Source organism: Mixophyes fleayi, chromosome 2 (genome assembly GCF_038048845.1).
Source record: "Mixophyes fleayi isolate aMixFle1 chromosome 2, aMixFle1.hap1, whole genome shotgun sequence".
NCBI classification, from domain to species: domain Eukaryota; kingdom Metazoa; phylum Chordata; class Amphibia; order Anura; family Limnodynastidae; genus Mixophyes; species Mixophyes fleayi.
This window is the reverse complement of record NC_134403.1, coordinates 133125813-133148749: the sequence shown is the minus strand read 5'-3', so window position 1 is coordinate 133148749 and position 22937 is coordinate 133125813. Positions and strand designations below refer to the sequence as shown.

Here is a 22937-nt window from a genome sequence, read left to right as displayed (position 1 = left end):
CCTGTTTTATTTTGATTGAAATGTAAATAAGACCTGAAGGAAGACAGGAGACATTAAGTGAAGGTGATGTAGCACAGGAGACATGAGGGAGAGGTGGGGGACACAGGGTGGGTAGCCTTGCATCATTTAATATGTTTTATATTATAATATATTGTTGAAATGCATTTAAAATTAAATATTAGTTTTACACTATAAAAATTCCTACAGCTTGTGGGTGCCTAGGTAGCCTAGTGTATTTTCTTCTGCATAGAAGTATAAGGTGTACTGTTTACACCTCATATAGTTATATTCATGATACACACCCAACACATACATTGCTAATTTCCATTTTATTCTCTACCTGCATAAAAACTGTCCGTAAAAATGAATTTAAAATGTATAGTTGTATTAGAAGAATTTTCTCAAAAGTGCAACAATTTGATTGTTCCAAGAACTGCCATCCACATAATGAAAACATTATTCCAATGAAGGCTGCAATTACTATTTTTAATGTTACTGGATCTCTTAAAATAAACATATTTCTGGTAATTCACAGGATATTAAGCTTAATTCCTGTTTCGACTCCAGTTTATTACTAAATTGCTATCTTGCTGCCATGATGTTTGGGAATGGAAGAAAACAGTTTAGTTTCATTTTGGTTTGTTATATTTCACAATAGTTTAATTGCCCCAAAGAATGTACCGTCTCCACTCAAAGATATTTTAGCTTGGCCTCGTGGTATTACAAGGTGAAGTTCATCGCCGTCTTCTAATTTTGCAATTCCTAGAAAAAAAAAAAAATAGAAAATGACATTATTGCTTTAAATCTTATGAAGAAATACATTCAGCCAAGAAGGACTTAATTGTGTTTGTTACATTGTGAAATAATCTGGGGCTTGATTCATTAATTTAAGAAACGTCTTATTTCAGTCTCCTGGACAAAACCATGTTACAATTCAAGGGGTGCAAATTAGTATTCTGTTTTGCACATAAGTTAAATACTGACTGTTTTTTCATGTAGCACACAAATATCAACTTTAAATTTCAGTGTACAAATAAGCTATCAAGTATTGGAGAGTTTATGCAAAGAAAGTTATTTATATTTAAGACTGTTTCCGTCAGCCTGTTGGTCCCACATGGCAGTCAGACAAAAGGAAGCAAGCTGTAACCTGCTTTCCAGTAATAAATCAGATGTGAAATGCACAGATAAAATATGTATTGGAATAAACATTAAATAGTTTTGCAAGCTTATTTGTGTCACTTCCAATAAAGACTTCTGGTTAAGAATCTAACGTTGTTTCACTGTCAGGGCTGCCCAAAATTTAGGGACTCCATGGAGTATGTGTGAATGAAAGATATACAGCTATATACATATAATTAATACATATAGATGTTAATTGAGCTGAACTCTGCTAACAGTTTGCCGTAACATATGTGCTGGGAGGTAGAGGAACAATGCCTTTCCCTTCCATCAGTTGCTGGCTATGGTATATGTTATTCAGTTTATTATATCCTGCCTGAGCTTATATGCCCATTCAGTGATAGGCAACCTGATACACTTCAGTGGCCACATGATGCGGCCCTCTAGCCTTCAAAAGGGCTGCACATTATCCTTAATATCTGTAATAATTAAAAAAAATATATTTTAAGAAAGAGACTCTTCTCTGTAATAACATATCAGCAGGCATTTTAAAGAAGTGTTAAAATCTATAACCAACAAGTCGAACAATAAAGCAGGGGGCCACAGGTGAAGGCTCAGAGTTCACTGCTGTTCATATTTGTTTGATTACTGTAGAAGTTTATTTTATTTACAAAGTTAATTCTTTATTCACATCACTGACCTAAAATGTATAAAATTTCATGCTGTACTCCAAACAACTTTCTAATAGGTTGTTCCTCATCTCATTGTATCACCTACCAGCTGTGAAACATGAATTGTTTGGGTTAGACTGTGGCATATTTTGTAAGCACTTAAACAAAGTAACCAAGTCTGGTTCATCGCCCACCAATTGTGCCTTTTTCCTTTGGATGAGATGGCCCATTGTAAAAACTGTATCTATGTACCAGACCTGCAATGAAACAAAATATAAATTTAGTAACCTTTATTAAGTATACAAAATGCATATTGTGTCAATTTGTGTAAACTTTTTATGTTGTTTGGTATAATAAAAAACAATTTCTAGACGTAGCAAGGTATCCTTAATCCAAACCCGGGAAAGGGTTTGGATTAAAATATAAAGACATATCAATCCAAACCCTTTCCCGGGTTTTTTGTTTGTTTGTCACTCCTCATCATCATCAACATTTATTTATATAGCGCCAGCAGATTCCATAGCGCTGTACAATTGGGAACAAACATTAATAAGTCAATACTGGGTAATACATACAGACAGAGAGGTAAGAGAACCCTGCTTGCACGCTTACAATCTATAGGAGTCCTTCTCATCCACTTTGTAAAGCTAGGTACACACTACAGGGTTTTCATCCAATAATCGGCTCAACCAGCCGACATACGACCGCTCGTTCGAAAGTCGGGACAGTGTGCGTAGTGACACAATGGTCGAATGTCTGCCCAAATGGAAAATTGTCGCCTCGTTTGGTTGGTCGTACCGTTTAATATTTACGTTCCAATCTCATTCACATTGTGTAGTCTGTATAGATTTCCGACCGATCCACAACAATCCTCCGATCCTTCCTCGACCTGGGGCTCCGTTGAGGGCGTGTGTATGTAAATTTGTGATGCCTGTACCTTTCCCACATGGCGCAGTATCCGCACATCACTGACTTGTGTTTTGTGTACATGTGTATTGCACCTGTCTGGTTGCAGATCATTACACTTGTGTTTTGTGTTTTGGATCCGGATTTTCGTTATTTTTGGGGTTCGGATTTGTCTCGCAAAACACTTGACGAAAGGTCTCGGTTCGGATTTAAGGTTTTGGATTCGGATTTTTTTTGAAAAAAACATAAAAAGTTTAAAAATCAAGTTTTTGGGCTTATTTTCACTCCTAGGCTATTATTAACCTCAATACCATTCAATAACAAGCATTTCCACTAATTTACAGTGTATTCTGAACACCTCACAATATAGTTATTAGTCCAAAACGTTGCAACAAGGTATCTTTCTGGACTGCGTAGAGGAGTGGGTCACCACAATATATATTAAAAACCCTGAACTTTTATGAATCGCACCAATAAATGTACCTGGACTGCGTAGAGGAGTGGGTCACCACAATATATATTAAAAACCCTGAACTTTTATGATTCGCACCAATAAATGTACCTGGACTGCGTAGAGGAGTGGGTCACCACAATATATATTAAAAACCCTGAACTTTTATGAATCGCACCAATAAATGTACCTGGACTGCGTAGAGGAGTGGGTCACCACAATATATATTAAAAACCCTGAACTTTTATGATTCGCACCAATAAATGTACCTGGACTGCGTAGAGGAGTGGGTCACCACAATATATATTAAAAACCCTGAACTTTTATGATTCGCACCAATAAATGTACCTGGACTGCGTAGAGGAGTGGGTCACCACAATATATATTAAAAACCCTGAACTTTTATGAATCGCACCAATAAATGTACCTGGACTGCGTAGAGGAGTGGGTCACCACAATATATATTAAAAACCCTGAACTTTTATGATTCGCACCAATAAATGTACCTGGACTGCGTAGAGGAGTGGGTCACCACAATATATATTAAAAACCCTGAACTTTTATGATTCGCACCAATAAATGTACCTGGACTGCGTAGAGGAGTGGGTCACCACAATATATATTAAAAACCCTGAACTTTTATGATTCGCACCAATAAATGTACCTGGACTGCGTAGAGGAGTGGGTCACCACAATATATATTAAAAACCCTGAACTTTTATGATTCGCACCAATAAATGTACCTGGACTGCGTAGAGGAGTGGGTCACCACAATATATTAAAAACCCTGAACTTTTATGAATCGCACCAATAAATGTACCTGGACTGCCTAGAGGAGTGGGTCACCACAATATATATAATAAGAAAACCATCAACTTGTTTGATTCGCACCAATAAATGTACCTGGACTGCGTAGAGGAGTGGGTCACCACAATATATTAAAAACCCTGAACTTTTATGAATCGCACCAATAAATGTACCTGGACTGCCTAGAGGAGTGGGCACTGGGCACCACAATAAAATATATAAAAAACCTTCAACAGGTCTGCATTACACTACACATACGGCTGCTCCTCCATCCTCTCCATCATATACATGTTGGAGTTTTAGCGTGTGACAACCTCTTGTTTTTGATAATGTCAGTGCATTTTGAATATTTTTCAATTTGCCCCACACCACTGAATGTACTTTATCTATGATACGCATCTATCTATCTTGACTGCGTAGTGTGGTGGCCCCGGTACACAATTTGGTACCGAGGCCACAATATAATTAAAAAACCCTCCACGTGTCAGAATTCCACCAAACAAGTATCTGGACTGCGTAGTGGGGTGGCCCCGGTACCCAATTTGATACCGGGGCCACAATACCTCCTCCAAACATGGTACAGACAATTCGTCATTGAGATCCCATCAAGTATGTTAAAGACAGACAGGGTCCAAGTGTTATTGATTGACTTTGTAAACCAAAAAACTGTCCCTGTTGCACATAGTCGTGCAATGAAGACTGACTTTTTCAGTATGAAATAGAATTAAAGTATTAAATAGAATTAAAGTATGAAATAGAATTAAAGTATTAAATAGAATTAAAGTATGAAATAGAGTGGTATAGAGTTGTAGTGTGGTATAGATAGAGTGGTCCCCACAATATAATAATAAAACCCTCAACTGGTCTGAATTCCACCAAACAAGTATCTGGACTGCGTAGTGTGGTGGCCCCGGTACACAATTTGGTACCGAGGCCACAATATAATTAAAAAATTGGGCATCAACTGTCACCGTTGTTTAATATCTGATACACCTAAATATGGACTGCACAGTGGAGTGGCCCCGGTAGTAAATTTGGTGCCGGGGCCACAATACCTCCTCCAACTTCCAAGTGTAGTGTTTATAAAGACAGACAGCGTCGAAGTGTTATTAGTTGGCTTTCTTAACCCTAAAATTGTCCCTGTTGCAAATATTCGTGCAATGGACAGTTACTTTTTTATTGAAAGACTCAAGCTTTCAAGTGTAGTGTTTATAAAATATAAACAACAATACAGTAGTTTTAGAGCACGTCAAAAACTCTTGTTTTAAATTATGACACGGCATTTTACTTTTGGTTTAATTTCTTGAATTTTTTAAAATTTGGTTTTACTTTTTGAACATGGCAAACGACTGTTGATTGGTCATATAATGCCAAAAAAAAAGTTCCAAGATGGAATTGTCCTTGGGCCCTCACACCCACCCTTATGTTGTTGAAATTGGACATGCACACTTTAACAAACCAATCATTTCAGCGACAGGGCCTACCAAACAACTTTGGCTGAAATGATTGGTTTGTTTGGGCCCCCACACCAAAAAAGCTATTCATCTCTCCCTGTACAGACTAAACAGGCTCTACTGAGGCAAGATGTCGTCCTCATCCTCAACCTCTGATTCCTCTCCCCCTACAGTGTGTACTTCCTCCTCATCACACATTATCAATTCGTCCCCGCTGGACTCCACAACCACAGGTCCCTCTGTAGTATCTGGAGGGCAGTGCTGTACTTCATTGAGGAATTGATTATTCATTTTTATAAACATCATTTTTTCAACGTTGTGAGGAAGCAACCTCCTTCGCCGCTCACTGACCAGGTTCGCCGCTGCACTAAAAACTCTTTCCGAGTACACACTGGAGGGGGGACAACTCAGGTAAAATAGAGCCAGTTTGTACAGGGGCTTCCAAACTGCCTTTTTTTCCTGCCAGTAACAATATGGACTGTCTGACATGTCTACTTGGATGGTGTCAGCAAAGTAATCATCCACAATTTTTTCTATTGTGACAGCATCCAATGCAGCGAGAGTAGACATGTCTGCAATGGTTGGCAGGTCCTTCAGTCCGGACCAGATGTTATCAGCATCCCCGCCAGTGCCTCTTTTGGGAAAACTGAGTTTTTTCCTCGCAGCCATAGATGTGGAAGAAAATGAGGGTGGAGCTGTTGGCATGTCACGGTCCTCTTCAGAGGACAATCTCCTGACCAGCAGGTCTTTGCACCGCTGTAGACTTGTGTCCGCCGGAAACAGAGACACAACATACGCTTTAAACCGAGGATCGAGCACGGTGGCCAGAATGTATTCCTCTGACTTTAAAAGAGTGACCACCCTCGGATCCTGGCAAAGCGTACGAAGGGCTACATCCACAAGAGCTACATGCTTGGTGTAATCGCAATGGCTTACCAGCTCCTCCCTCACTTTCTCCAGCTGCTTCTGCAACAGCCTGATCAGGGGAATGAACTGACTCAAGCTGGCAGTGTCGGAACTGACTTCTCGTGTGGCAAGTTCAAATGGCTGCAGAACCTTGCACAACACGGAAATCAGTCTCCACTGCGCTTGACTGAGGCGCATCCCCACTCCTTTGCCTATGTCGTAGGTGGCTGTGTAGGCCTGAATGGCCTTTTGCTGCTCCTCCATCCTCTGCAGCATATAGAGGGTGGAGTTCCAGCGCGTCACAACCTCTTGTTTGAGGTGATGGCAGGGCAGGTTCATGCTTTTTTGATGTGCCTCTAGTCTGCGGTAGGCACTGGCTGAATGCCGAAAGTGTCCAGCAATTTTGCGCGCCACCGCAAGCATCTCCTGCACACCCCTGTCACTCTTGAGGTAATGCTGCACCACCAAATTAATGGTGTGGGCAAAACATGGGACGTGCTGGAAATTGCCCATATTTAATGCCCGCACAATGTTACTGGCATTGTCTGACACCACAAATCCCCATGAGAGTCTAAGTGGGGTAAGCCACTGGGAGATAATTTCCCTCATTTTCTCTAATATGTTGTCAGCGTTGTGCCTCTTATTAAAGCCTGTAATACACAATGTTGCCTGCCTTTGCATGAGCAGCCATTTTGTAGATGCTGCTACTGATGCAGCTGTTGCTGTTGCTGCGGAAGGGGATGCATCTACCCAGTGGGCTGTCATAGTCATATAGTCCTTCGTTTGCCCAGAACCACTTGTCCACATGTCCGTGGTTAAGTGGACAGTGGGTACAACCGCATTTTTAAGAGCACTGAGGACACTTGATCGTACTTCTCTGTACATTTTTGGTATCGCCTGCCTAGTGAAGTGGAATCTCGAGGGGATTTGGTACCAGGGACACAATACCTCCATCAACCCTCTAAATCCCACTCCACTGATGGCGGACACCGGGCGCACGTCTAACACCAACATTGCAGTTACAGCCGCAGTTATACGCTTTGCAATAGGGTGACTACTATCGTATTTTGTGGTCATGGCAAACGACTGTTGGACGGTCAATTGTTTTGTGAAAGACTTAGCGGTCTTACGACTTCCCCTCTGGGAAGATGACCGACTAACAGCAGCAACAGCAGCAGTGGCAGTAGTAGGCGTACCGCTGCAGGATTCCTCGGATGAATCCCGTATTGAGGAGGACTCAGTCTGGCTGCTGACTTGGGCTGCAGGACTGAATCTGATGGAGATTGTGGAGGAAGTTGACGAGGAGGGTGTTGCTGGTGTGTATCCAACTGGACCACGGGATTTAGGTGTCCCTGTACCGATGAGGGTCCTAGCCCCAGTTCCTGAACTAACCACTGAACTATGAAGGTTATTCAGGTGACGTATAAGGGAGGATGTTCCTAGGTGGGCAAGATCCTTACCCCTGCTTATTTGAGCTTTACATAAGCTACATATGGCCATACATTGGTTGTCTGGATTTGGATAAAAATAACTCCAGACCGAAGAGGTGCATTTTTTGGTCTTCTGACCAGGCATGACGATGGGCTTTTTCATCCCATGGACATCAGCTGTTTCCCCCCCTGGTGCCTCATTTACAATAACCACATCACCATCCTCATCATCAAGTTCCTCCACAGCGCCAGCTACATCATCAATAGCCTCCTCCCGAGCCACCTCTTCCCGTACAGTGATGGGAAGGTCAGGCTTGACAACCACCAACATCCTTGGACTCGCCTTGTGGATTTGTGATAATTTCTCTTTAGAAGGCAGAGTTGTTTGCTGTTTTGTTGCTGACAGCATAACTCTCTTCAATTTTTTGTAGGGGGGGGGAGGAGGAGGAGGGCTAAGATCCGTGGGTGAAGCTGAACCACTAGTCATGAACACGGGCCAGAGCCTAAGCCGTTCCTTGCCACTCCGTGTCGTAAATGGCATATTGGCAACTTTACGTTTCTCCTCAGATGATTTTAAGTTTCTCTTTTTGCTACTTTTTCTTAACTTGGGCTTTTTGAATTTTACATGCCCGGTACTACGAGATTGGGCATCGGGCTTGGAAGACGACGTTGATGGCATTTCATCGTCTATGTCATGACTAGTGGCAGCAGCTTCAGCATTAGAAGGAAGTGGGTCTTGATCTTTCCCTACTTTATCCTCCAAATTTTTGGTCTCCATTATATGTAGCACAAGATACTGCAGAATGTGTGAACTAGGTAATATTGCAGTACCAATGGACTTATACTGCTGGATTGGTTTTGCAAATTTGGTTATAATTATTATATATTTTTTTATTTTTTTTTACTTTTTTTTTATTTTTAAAAAACTTGGGAATAGTGGGGAAATAACTATGCCCTTAGAAGCACAGAGCACAGGACACAGCACCACTGGACTGAACAGGACACGGCACAGGACCCAGCAGCACTACGGAACTCAGCAGGACAGAGCACAGGACACAGCACCACTGGACTGATACTGCAGAATGTGTGAACTTTGTAATATTGCAGTACCAATGGACTTATACTGCTGGATTGGTTTTGCAAATTTGGTTATAATTATTATATTTATTTATTTATTTTTTTAATTTTTTATTTTTTTTTACTTTTTTTTATTTTTTAAAAACTTGGGAATAATGGGGAAATAACTATGCCCTTAGAAGCACAGAGCACAGGACACAGCACCACTGGACTGAACAGGACACGGCACAGGACCCAGCAGCACTACGGACCTCAGCAGGACAGAGCACAGGACACAGCACCACTGGACTGATACTGCAGAATGTGTGAACTTTGTAATATTGCAGTACCAATGGACTTATACTGCTGGATTGGTTTTGCAAATTTGGTTATAATTATTATATATTTTTTTTTTTTTTTTTAATTTTTTATTTTTTTTTACTTTTTTTTTATTTTTTAAAAACTTGGGAATAATGGGGAAATAACTATGCCCTTAGAAGCACAGAGCACAGGACACAGCACCACTGGACTGAACAGGACACGGCACAGGACCCAGCAGCACTACGGAACTCAGCAGGACAGAGCACAGGACACAGCACCACTGGACTGATACTGCAGAATGTGTAAACTTTGTAATATTGCAGTACCACTGGACTTTTACTGCTGAATGTGTGAACTTGGTAATATTGCAGTACCAATGGGCTTATACTGCAGGATTGGTTGTGCAAATTTTGTGGTAATTAAAAAAAATTAAAGTAGTTTTTGGTATTTTTTAAAAAAACTTTTTTTTATTTTTTTAAACACAGGGGAATATTGGGGAAATAACTATGCCCTTAGAAGCACAGAGCACAGGACACAGCACCACTGGACTGAACAGGACACAGCACAGGACCCAGCAGCACCACTGACCTCAGAAGGACAGAGCACAGCACACAGCACCACTGGACTGATACTGCAGAACACAGCACAGCACAGCACAGCACAGCACAGCACAGAACTAAACAGCACAGCACAGAACTAAACAGCACAGCACGAGATCTACCAGGACAGAGGACCACCTAACACACCCTCCCTCTACCCTGATCAATGCCCGAGTGAAGATGGCGGCGACTAGCGGGGAATTTATAGGATCCGAGTATCGCGAGATCCGACAACGGGATTATGAGTCAGAGCCTCAGTTTCACATTTGAATTTGGCGCCAATACCCGGATCTGTCTCGGATCCGACTCGGATCCGCAACGTTCGGGTGGGCTCGGATTTCATAAATCCGAGTGCGCTCATCCCTACTTTATAGGGTGTATTTTGTAAACTACAGGATCTCCCTATTGGTTTTAGTTAATTTGTTCAACTCAATACAATCAATAAACAAAACTCCACCCACCCAGGGTCCCAAAACTGATACATAGCGGATACCTGTGCTCATCACCTTCTCTGTCTGCTGGGGTTAATGAAAGCCAGAGGAGGTTCCCTCACGAAAGCACTCATATATTGTACGGACTGGAAAATTGTATTCATTATATATATATATATATATATATATATATATATATATATATATATATAAAAATGTGTTCGTTTAATGCATCACTTCTTTCTTCTTAAAAGAATCTTATCGCTAAAAATGTATATAGACTCAGAACATTGGCTCACACAGCTTACCTGACCATATATAAAAAACAAACCACTTTCTTTTATCAAGATTGTATTTTGTTTTTTATCAAAAGCAGTCCCTTGTTTAAAACTCAGGAGCCAAGGTATTACGGTTGTGTCATCATCTGAAAAGAAAAAAAAGCCCAGTCACATCACTAAACATAAACATTAATACAAGTTACGATACATATTTCTGTCAAATAACAGCAGCAACTCTTCATACATTGAAAAAGTAATTTCAATTTATGCATAATCTAAATACAAAATTACCCTGTTTTGTAAGATGCCATTATCAAGAAGCTCTGTATTTAAAAAGCTATAGGGATTTTGTTTTAACAAAGAGACACTGGCATCACTTATAATGCAAAACACATGGCGGTATGGTGCACACAGCACAGAAATAGGGGCATGCGCCAAATCCACATTTTTTGAATTTGCCTGAACAAATATGTTTTTTTGTGATATTTGCAGGTATTTAGTCTATTAATGAAATACTCATACTGCAAAAGTAAAAACGTTTGTGTTGCCTAGAATCACATTTTGTTTTATACCACTTTTCCTCTCATCCTCTCCTGGGCATTGCTTTTTAAACATTTGACTTTCAGCAATAAACAATAACAAGACTGTAATGTGTCTGTCAAGGCAGTAGCCGCATATTGTCGATTTTTTTTTTGGCATACATATTGCTTAGTGTTCACAACTTATTGTTTATTCTCCAAGAACAGTTCAAGTAATGCATTCTAAAAAAATATGTCAAAACTTCCTTTTGAAAAACAGCAGAGACTTGCTGCTCGGATCATGAGTTATATTCCTCCTAGCTGTGTGGACAGGAGAGGCAAACCTTGGTAAGCCAGGTAACCACAGCTTACCAGTGTGCTTTGCCAGCCTACCTTCACTGGATTTTTTTTTTTTACTTCGCTGGCATTGTACCATTTTAAATTCCAATAGCACAGCGGGTATTAGAACAAGCATGGGAGTATGGGAGAGCGTGCATGCGCAGTGAAGCCACTTCTGCACAGGTGCCGAAGAGTGCCAAAAGGAATTCACGGCATGTGGCAAACTACGGACAGGAGGGTGCCAGAGCTGACAGCAGCGGACTTGTGTGTAGAATTTGTATGTTCTTCCAATGTTTGTGTGAGTTTCCTCTGGTTTGCTCCCATATCCCAAAAACATACCGATAGGTTCATTGGCTTCTGACAATATTGACCCTAGCCTGTGTGTGTGTGGTAGGGAATTTAGTTTGTACAGCGCTGCAGAACTTGACTGATGCCATATAAATAAACAATAATACTTGTTTAGGGTCTATGTATACTTGTACATGTATATATTTTTCTATATGGGACACAAGGCTTGTTTATATTGATTTAAGGGAGTTACATCATGCCTATAGGCTCCTTATGGGAAGAGTTAGATTAAGGGAGGGATACTGGGGGCACGTGCCCCAGGCCCCATCTGTCAGGGGTCCCCCTGAACTAGGTACTCTAAAAAGGTGCCAGCAGGGGGGCCGGCACAGTATGCATTTGGTGGCTGGTCCCTTCCCTGGTAACAGTCATCTTTATTCTGGTGGCCGCGGATCTAATGATCTGTCCCCCCTTATGTGTTCCTGCTTCCTCCCTACTCCGGTCCCTATCACTGACAGGTGTCACATGGGACATGTAACAGGTGCCGTCCCATCTGTGCAGAGCAGCAGGAGAGGCTCCAACACAGTGTGGATATAATAAGGTAAGTGTGAGGGAAGGAGGAGTTATGTTACTATAATGTGTGAGGGAGGTTATTGGGGAGGTATGTTACTATAATGTATGAGGGAAAGATATGTTACTATAGTGTATGCTATAAATTTAAGGTTAGATTATGCAGGGGCACATGCAGGTGGGGTGAGCACGGGTGGGGGGGTTGGGCGTTAGCAGGGGTGTCGTTAGTGAGGGTGGGTGCAGCAATCAAATCATTGGTGGTCAGTGGCAGCAACAGGCAGCCAATCGTGAGGCTGCCTGTTGCTGATTGGCCTCAAACAGGAAGTGCTCACTTCACTTCCCGTCTGAGCAGTGAGGAGGGATGCAGCAGAAGTGCACCTAAAGGTAAGTTAGAGGTGCTGATGGCAGTGGTTTGTGTGTGTTTTGATGTCAATGTGTGTTTGTGTGTTGACAAGGGGGCTTGTAGCAGTGTAATGTGTGTGATGGCACAGGGGGCATGTGGAAATGTAGTGTGTGTGTGATGGCACGGGGCTTGTGGCAATTTAATGTGTGTTTGTGATGGCACAAGAGTTTTCTGGCAATGTAGTGTGTGTGTGTGTGTGATGGCACAGTGGCTTGTGGCATTGTAGTGTGTGTGATGGCACAGATGGCTTGTGGCAATGTAATGTGTGAGGTAGGTGGTGTCAAATTACTGGCTGTTATTTTGTTTGTGTGGCTATGGTGGGGCAATTTAATTTAATATAGGGGTTGGTGCAGACTTATTATTGCTATTTCTTAAAAGTGAATGCAAGTTATTTAATGTATGGTAGGAAATAGGTTTATTTAATAAATGTGATTACAATTAATGTTGGGGTTATTTAGGGGAAATAGGTCTTGTTATTAAAGGTGATTAAAATTATTTTAAAGTCGGGCTGGTTACAATAAAGGGGCACTAATAATAATACATTTAATATCGGACTGCATAGAGGCAGGGAGGCCTACTGTGTTGACTCATTGCTGGTATTTCTAGATCTCATGTACCTATTCTGTTTCCAAACAGGGACCCAAAATTCCAGGATCCAGACACGCACAACTGAGCTTAGGACACGAGCAGCAGCAACAAGTATTAAAAGCAGAAAGAACAGGTAGGAGAGCCAGCTGTCCTGATTCTGGTGGGGCAGTCCTGAGTTTGGGGACTGATCCACTCAGTCAGGACTTTGTCCCGACTACAGGGACAGTTGGGAGGTATGTCCCACTTCACACTGCCCTGCTTATGAAGGGGGAGCTGCATGCACCTAACAGTAGTGCATGCAGCATTGCTCGTGTATTTAAAGGGGGGTTGGAAGAATTGGAGAGCTACCTAGCCCTGTCTAAAATTATAGCTACGCCCCCATGCATGCTGATCACGCCCACAGATGGTGTGCCATGGAAATCCCCCTCCTCAAATCCTGCATTTGCCCCTGTTATGGGACCTTTTATTTAATGCTGGGGTGGTTTGGGCTATTAATTGAATGTGTGGCTGAGTTTGGGGAGGATGCACTTTTTGGATTCACATTTATGAAATGTGAATATTTTTATTTTAATGTTGAGGCTGGAGGGATGCTTCACTAAATGTGGGTGCTATTGATTTAACGTGGGGGTGGTTGGAGTTTTCTAAATTACTACCCATTTTTTTCAAAATAGCCCCCCCCCCCAACATACAAGGATCTAGACAAGTAGCATCCAAAAACCAGCAGCTACAGGTAGTGAAAGTGACAAGAACAGTTGGAGAGAAAAGGACAGTCTGCCAACTGTCCTGAATTTGTTGGTGCAGTCCCGAATTTGGTTGACTGTCCCACTTAGTCAGAATTTGGTCTGCATACAAGGACAGTTGGAAGGTATGTATTTCACACTGTATTGCTCGTGAATGTAGAACTGCATGCACCTAACAGTAGTGCCCACAGTACACAGTGCCTGTGTATTTGTCTAAAATTTTACTAAAATTAGAACCATATTACATCACAGGGCCTCCTCTTGTCTTAAGTGCCCCAGGCCCCCCAGAACCTTAATCCAGCTCTGCTTATGGGGCGTGTATATGTCTTTGACTTATGCCATCCGGATACTTTCAGGTTGCAAATTTATACAAAGGTGTTCAAACACATTTATTGTGAGCAGTATTACTTTGATCAAGTAAGGTATATACACTGATCAGCCACAACATTAAAACCACCTGCATAATATTGTGTAGGTCCTCCTTTTGCCACCAAAACAGCTATAACCTGTTGAGGTATGGACTCCACTGAAGGTGTCTTGTAGTATCTGGCACCAAAACATCAGCAGCAGATCCTTTAAGTCCTGTAAGTTACAAGTTGTTACCTCCATGACTCTGACTTTCTTTTGGAGCACGTTCCACAGATGCTTGATAAGATTGAAATCTGGGGAATTTGAAGTCAACACCTTGATCGCTTTGTGATGTTCTTTTAACAATTCCTTGCAATTTTTGAAGTATGGCAGAGTGCATTATCCTGTTGAAAGAGGCCACTGCCATCAGGGAATACCACTGCCATGAAGGGGTGTACTTGGTCTGCAGCAATGTTAGGTAGGAGGTATGTGTTAAAGTAACATCCACATGAATGCCAGGACCCTAGGTTTTACAGCAGAATATTGCCCAGATCATCACTCAGACGAGCTTGACTTCTCCCCATAGTGCATCCTGGTTCCATTTCACACTCACCTGGCCATCCACATGATATAAAAGAAAATGTGATTCATCAGACCAGGCCACCTTCATTGCTCCATGGTTCAGTTCTGGAGCTCATGTGCCCATTGTAGGCACTTTTGGCAGTGGACAGGGGACTGCATGGCCACTCTAACCGGTCTGCGGCTACACAGCCCCATACCCAGCAAACTTGTGACGCAATGGGTTTTCTTACATCATTAACTTTTTCAGCATTTTGTGCTACAGTAGCTCTTCTGTGGGATTTGACCAAATGGACTAGCCTTTGCTCCCCATGCGCATCAATGAGCCTGGGGTACCCATGAACCTGTCACCAGTTCACTGATTGTCCTTCCTTGGACCACTTTTGGTAGGTACTAACCACTGCATTCTGGGAACACCTCACAAGACCTGCCATTTTGGAGATGCTCTGACCCCAGTCTAGCCATCACAATTTGGCCCTTGTCAAGTCGCTCAGATCTTTATGCTTGCTCTATTTTCCTGCTTCCAATGCTTCAACTACAAAAACTGAATGTTCACTTGCTGCCTAATATATCCCACTACTTTGCAGGTTCCATTGTAATGAGATTATCAATATTATTCACTTCACTTGTCAGTGGTTTTAATGTTGTGGCTGATCAGTGTATATTAAATTTATATTTGCCCAGACATTTTAGTCCAGGTATTAAAGTCCATGGAACTTTTTACTGGGTAAAAAAGAAAGCTGGTTGCTCTTTTGTGATAACAGGGCACCAATTGCTTGCTTACACACAGTGATTTGGTAGACATTATTTTGATCAATTCAGATATTAGAATAAATCATGGCAACTGTAACATATTATTTCATTATTGTCCTGATAGGGTTAGGATTATTACATTTTATTTAGTGGTTCTTAAAAGTTCAGGTATACAGTAGGACACTGCGGGGAATAAATAATGTAAAGCATAACATATATAAACTTAGTTTATACCATTTTCATACAAAGAATAGTTCTGAACAAACACTATCCAGCCAGATAAAGCAACCTACTGTAATTGTAGGGTGAATGACTTAGTCATGAACAGTTCTGATTGGAACACATTGTTAGATGTATGTGCTAAAAGGCAAGCTAGAATTAAGGATGGAGTTTGTCATTTTTTTCTTATATTCTCTTAACACTAATATGGTGACCTGCACCTTTGCCATTTGAATGGCAATAAATTTCCTTTAATTAAAAACTATGAAATATTTTTGCTATTTAATATCTTCAGTTGTATAGGGTCTTAGCTTTATATGATCAATTAATTCATGAATTACTTTGACCTTTGTCCCTTGCATACTATTATCTGTCTGAAGCCAGACAAATAGCAAGATATATGCAATATATATGTTCTGATTTATACACCCCCTTTGCACTTGCTTTTTTTTACTGTGTTCCTGTGTTATACAGTAAGTGATAAGGTGAAACTACGTGTATTGTTTGCTAAAATCCACACTTAATATTCAGCATGCAAAAATTAACCACAAAACAGAAAAACAATAACAGCCACACACAAACATTAGTCACAATGCAGCATAAGAGGTAATTCAATAAAGTACTCCAATATAATAATTTCATTTAATATATCCTACACATATTTAATTCAATTTATTAGTGCACATATTTTATTTAATGGACACAAATGAAACTCAAAATAATAACCTTGCAACATGGTTTTACCAAGACATAAAGTATCTAGCTTTATTTAACTAAAGTTGTCAATGATATATTGCAAAATCAAATGATGTTGTTTTAAGCATTTTACGCATGGATTTTACGAGCACATCAATATAAATTAAATAACCACAGTATATATAGAAAGCTGGGCATGATGTTATAGAACCAACACATTTTTTCACTTATCTGAAAGAAACTAAAGCTAGCAGCCAAGGAGGAGATACTGTCTACAAATAGTGTTAATAAAAAGTGCATGGACACACACACATATATATATATATATATATCTATCATAATATCATAAAATTTAAATATCTTGCCTGAAATCAATAGCAACATTACTAAGCAGCACAGACTACTTGTGAGAGAAAAGAGGAACTGAGGTCTGGCAGTTGGATGATTGATTAATGTGTTTTTCCACATTCAGATGATTTGGGCTTGAACATGCCCACTTGTAACTTTTACTAAAAACTTAGTGTGACTGGATCACTATTAAATAACTTTTGGTAAAAATTTATTTAAAACAAATAGCGCAGGGCACTTATTTATGTAATTGCACGTACACTTCTTTTTGATATTGAGTGTATGGTGAGATAGGAAATCGTTATTTCTGAGACCAGGGGAAGATATTTGTCTCTTGTTTAACCTTGCTATAGGATATGCCTATTTCTGATGTATATCTCTGATACAATGAGCCTGTGTTTACCAAGCCTTTGGTGTATTGTGATGTGGGAAACTAGCTTGTGTTTGGTTTTTGTTGTTCTGTGTGAATATGTATTCCGAACGGTCTGATGAAAGGCCACATGTTAATTAGATTTTTTGATGTGTGAAGGTCCAACATTGAAGGCAGGAACTTTTAATTAAGACTGGCTCCTGGTTTTCTCTGCATCTGAAAACCAGGTGCAGGACATCACAGCGTTTCTAGAATTTTGTTAGCCTTGAAATGCATGTAAATCTATGTTTTGGGAAGCAGGGTACTTCCTGATTCTAAAAATAGACTATTTCTGAGCTGTATAAAAGATGAGCTGTGTGAGCATGTAAGTGTTTTTCTGATTTCAACATCTGACTTGATCACTGGTACCTCAAACCAGTGTGAGCAAATAAACCATCTTGCTTCATCAAAGACCTGCTTGGAAACATCTTCAATATTGCTGTATTCCTGTGATCTACAGATTAGACTCTAAATCTAATCCGTTCTCCGGCTGTCTCTGAGGTTTGGACCCAAGCGTTTCCAGTACCACCGCTCTCCCTGCTACTCAGCAGCCCTGGTTTAATGTGATAGGCCAGCAGGGGAGTACCAGCCCAGCTACACCAGCAATGAAATACGCTAGCAGCATCATTTACCCAGAAGAAACCCGGTACTGGATGTCGGTAAGGAGTCCAGTGGTGGCAGCTCGTGTAAGCCCCTCCTACTCGGCAAGAGGGCGCATTTGGGATAATGAAAGGGGACGGTGGCAAAGTAAGCCCAGCCGGTTCCCAGCAACAACAGACAGGGTGGCATAGGCGGTCCATCCTGTCACACTTAGTTCTATCTTTCTGGTTTTCTTCAGCCATGCCTTTACATCATCAGGCAGAGATGTTTATATTTATTTCTGTCACGATACAATGTAGAAATACAGCTAAAGAGCCATGAATAGGTGAAGAAACAAACAATGTGTATTGCTGGCAAATATAAACAGGTGATGAAATCATAAGTTTGCAGAAATACCAGATATTCAGCAGTTGCAGGTAAATGAAAGGTGAGGGAAGATTCCAGGCAGCATATACAGGGAAATGCACAGGTAAGTCCCAGGTTCACAAATGAAACAGATCAGCAGAATGAATGATGAGATCCTAATGCAGTAGAATTACAGGAACAATGCAGGAGGAAGAATCACAGGGTGTAACCACAGGATATGACATCAATAACCAGCTATGTGTGTTGGGAGTGACAGGTATATAAAGGGAAATTAGAACACACCCAGGTGCATGGAATAATTAGTGAACAGTGTTAACTCCTAAGGTACTAGGAGCACAACAGGCACAATAGCAGCACCTCTGGTGAGCAGAGGTACTGCTGCTAAGACACAAAATGAACACAACATAGTAAAGTCTGATAGTCCAGGTTAGGAGCTGCCAGGCAAGTCGTGACAATTTCACTTAGATATGACACAAACCTGTTCTCTGGATATAGTTGTATTGCAATAGAGGAGGTCATTTCCAAAGTTTAAAACAGCAGCTCTACAGACAAAATACACATTATGACCTGCTATGTGCCTCACTTTGCATACATTTTGTCTGCAAAGTAAGATGGGTGCATTTCCAGAGGAAGGGACGTTTACACAGACAAAAGAGAGGAGTTGGGCAGAGTACGGATGTTCCTAGTCAACAAAGGAGTAGGGACACTAGTGCACCTCACTTTGCAGAGTAGAGCAGAAACGAGATTTCATTTTGCAGAGCAAAATTATTGTATTGATAAAGGGTGGAGATCGGCTATAGTCAGACTCTTTAATGAACCAAAATAATGCCCTTTAATTATAAATAAATGCAGGCTGGGTAGAGGGATGGTGGGGGAGTAAAGTGATGATGATGAAGTGCAAAAAACAACATGCTGTTCCTCTCCCAGAAGGTACCAGCCCCACACTAAAAAGTACTGGGCTCTACCTGACTCCCTTGGGCTGTGGGAGTTGGGGTAATTAACACGATTGGGACCCCTAAAGTGGCATTTATTCATCTTGCTGTGAATAGAGCTGTTCTGTTTTCCCCAAGACGGTCACAGTTATCAGGTGACAGATGCATGATCACAGTATTTTACAAGCGGATACAGATAGATTTTATTGCTGTACAAAGAGATGATCATAAAACTCAACTGTGCACATATTAAACGTGGTACCTGATACGACATGTGCCGCAGCCATCTAATCAGGTACCACATTCACATGCCATACTTTTCATCTTATAAAATATAACATTTAGGTCTATCTACAAAGAAACTGTAGTGCTCCTCCTTCTGTGGAAGAAAACACTCTGGCAGCTGCTATCAGCTGGAGTTCCCATCAGAGTGCTTATCTAAAGTAGGGATGCTTAGGCTCTGTTTTTGAAATCCAAGTCCCCCCGAACTTAGGCAATCCGAGCCGGCTCGGTACTTTCGAACGTCCTCGCAACTGAAATTGAGGAAAAACGTCATTGACGCTTCGTCGGATCTCACGAGTTTTGGATTCCATAACTATCGACTTCCACGGAGATCTGCATCATTTCTCAGACTGACACAGAAGGGGTAGGATCAACCTTGTCAGACTCCAGTGCAATTGGTCAGCGTCATTGCTCAAACAAAAACAGGAGGGGTGGCAGTGTTCTTATCAGTCTCCAGTGCCATTGTCATTGCTCACACAGAAACAGAAAGGGTAGCAATGTTCTTGTCAGCCTCCAGTGCCATCTATATGGCATCCAGCTGCTGGCAGCAGTCATGATGATACTAGTCCTTCTACGTCATCTACTAATACCTATGCTCAAGGGCATAGTGGGTTTAAGTCATTGTAAGTTTACTGTAGAAAAATGTAAAATTGCCAACATGCCATTCTACCCAAATTATTAACAAGCATACTGTTACGGCTTTCGGTCTTATCATAAACTTGTAGAACAAGATGGCAAGGTCTCCACCTATAGCAGCCGCATTTCCCGTAGAGCTCGCTATGCTCGCAGGTACTCGTATGCCCCCAGGTCTTAAACTCAGAGCAGTACAAGTTCATGAACGTACCGTAGCGCAGAGTAGTGGGGAATAGAGAATCAAGCGTGGTCAGGAAACAGGCCAAGGTCTTAGGTCCGAAGCAGGTACCGTAGTCAGAAACAGGCAAGATGTCAGGGCTGGCAGCAAATGAGGAGGGTTCAGAAACGAAGCAAAGGTCAGGGCAACAGGCAAAGAATCAAAGTCCAATAAACAAGGCCAAGGGTCATACACGAGAAATCCAATCCAAAAGCAGATAAAGGGCACAGGAGCAGGTCAGCAAACAGAGTCTGAGAACTATAACCAGCAGGGAGGCCAAGCCCTCCCTGCCTTATATACAGAGACTGGCCAATGGCAGCAGAGGAGCCCAGCAGGGGGTAATCAGCCTCAGGGGCTGATTAATTAATATAAATTAATTAATCAGTTGAGCACGCGCCCGGCTGCCCTTAATGCTGGTACACGGCGCTAGAAACTACAGCGTCCAGACCATTGCCTAGGCAACAGCTGGAGCGAAAACAGGAAGTGACGTCCCGGTCATCATTGAGATGGCTGGGACGCGTCCTGCGGGCATAGTGAGTCGCAGAGGCTTGAGGCACCGGCGAGATTCATGACAGTTACCAGCATCAGCGAGCTCCCTTCTCTCAGCTAGATCCCAGTGTGACGAAACAAGTTTGATAACACTTTAACAAGCCTGTCCCCCGTTTCTCACATAATGTGGATTGTAGCAAGTACTTTTTATAGCCCTTGCTTTTGTTCCCCAGCTCAACAGAGTACAACTGCAGTATCTAATTACATGTGCATAAGGGGACTGTCACGGCTAAGGATAATTATGGATCCCCAGCCTCTACTTAGATGGTAATAGTAGAGGGTGGTGGAGACAGGACACAGTGGAATTGAAGTTCTTAACTTGAGAGCATCACAAGGAACAATAACACAAACGATGGTAGTGTGTTGCAACTTGATATATTGATAGAAGATACAACAGTAGTTATAATAAAATACAATCGTAATCACAGATGCACTTCAGTTGGTAACCAATGGCAACAGCATGCAAAATAGACAATATAACAGTTCAACGCTAGATGGTAATAGAACACTTGGATCCCACACGAAAAACACACAGCAGATGAAGGTGAACCACTGACACAGCTAAAAGTCCGATGCGAATAGTATGTAGACTTGGCTGATCCAAACGTATAATATGATTCACTTTAGCAGGTGGTTATAATTATCACAATAGTTCATATAGCGGAACAAAGAACGTTATATGCTATCCAGGAACTTGGACATAACTGGTAACAAGCAGGAAGGTGTTGCCTAGAAGTACAGCGTGATAACGAAATCCAAACTGAGCGTAGAACTACAGGTCACAGGAGATCCGGTTAACAGGTAAGCAAGAGTTCATCACAATTAGACGACAGCTGGTAATGCACACAACTTGTATTGAAGTAGAGGCTCCCGGCTTAGCAGTATATTCATATTAACAGTCCAGCAATAATAATCAGCAGAATAATAATAGCCGTGCCAGACATAGAACCACAGATGACTGTAGTTCAACATAGCATACCGCAACATAGACAGCCGAGTAGAATAGTACTGGAGCCAATCAACATGAGCGCAGGTGTAGTAGACAACTCACGAATAGTTCTGTGTGCAGATGAATGACACCACGTAACTTCAGCTTGTAGATAAACCACGAACTGACATACAGCGGAGCCGATGGAGAGCAATGATGACAGGTAACTTAGGCAACAGATAGCATCCAGCAGATAGGCCAAAGATCTGATATGCAGCCAGAACCCACGGCATTGTGAGTAATACGAAGATCAGACAATGAGTCCATGATTACGGGAACTTGAAATAGTCCCCTAGGACCAATAGGCTTCAGAAGAAGATCCCAATCAATATAACGAGAAACACCTATTGACAGGTAGAGACTCTGAAGTGAAAGCAAGCAACAACATAGTTCTTAAAGGGCAAGTCACAACGCTAGTACCTAGCTATTGGACCGGCGTGTGACAGGGACATTGTAGCTCATTGTAAAAATGTATATTGGTTATTGTATATCGTTGATGTGGCAATGAGGTTCTTATTCATTGTCTTTAAAGTGAAGCCAGGGGGGTTATGGGTAGGGATCAGGTTGCAAGATACTGGTAAGGCTAATCAGTATCCATTGTTCTCACAAGACTACTCCAGACGTTTGGTCTACAATCTAGCAGGGGAGGTTCTGTAGAAGTACAGCTCATCTCCACTCCCCTCTCCAACCCCCCTTGTCCAGTACTCACAAATGTTTAACAAGGAGAGGCCCAGGGGCTTGACCATATAGGGGAAAACACGGTGGAAATTTGACATTAGATATAAGGAGCCACTTCAGGGGGGTGATGTGATATTCATTCTGGGATTTGATTCATGGCAGATGCAATGTAGCTGGTTTTGAGTTTTAGTTCCCTACCAATGGACTACAGCTGCAGCTAAGAGAAGAACTCCATAGGTCTTTAAGTCAGGACATCCTGGTGACTGTAGCTCCTTAAGCTATTGGGGTAAGGGACAGATGATGTGGTAAACCTGCCTGGCATTTACTGTGTGTACATAATATTCTAGTGATTGTTTTTGTTTCAGTAAATGTACTGTTGTATTTTTCTAACTGCATTTGCCTAAGTGACTAATAAGAACCTTAGAAGGTACTGGGTAGGGTTCCCTAGCCTAGGAAGGCACCCTTGGG

General features: G+C 41.6%; 1 protein-coding gene across 1 annotated transcript in view; it reads right to left on the bottom strand.

Moving 5' to 3' along the window:
* Positions 1-350: 350 nt before the first annotated feature.
* TNFSF13B (TNF superfamily member 13b) overlaps positions 351-22937 on the bottom strand; it is a 33863-nt gene continuing 11276 nt past the window's right edge. The window contains exons 4-6 of the mRNA XM_075198048.1: positions 10460-10575; positions 1897-2047; positions 351-762 (exon numbers count right to left, since the gene is read on the bottom strand). Coding sequence (XP_075054149.1) covers positions 650-762; positions 1897-2047; positions 10460-10575 — 380 coding nt within the window. The 3' untranslated portion in view covers positions 351-649. The remainder of the gene's footprint in view (positions 763-1896; positions 2048-10459; positions 10576-22937) is intronic.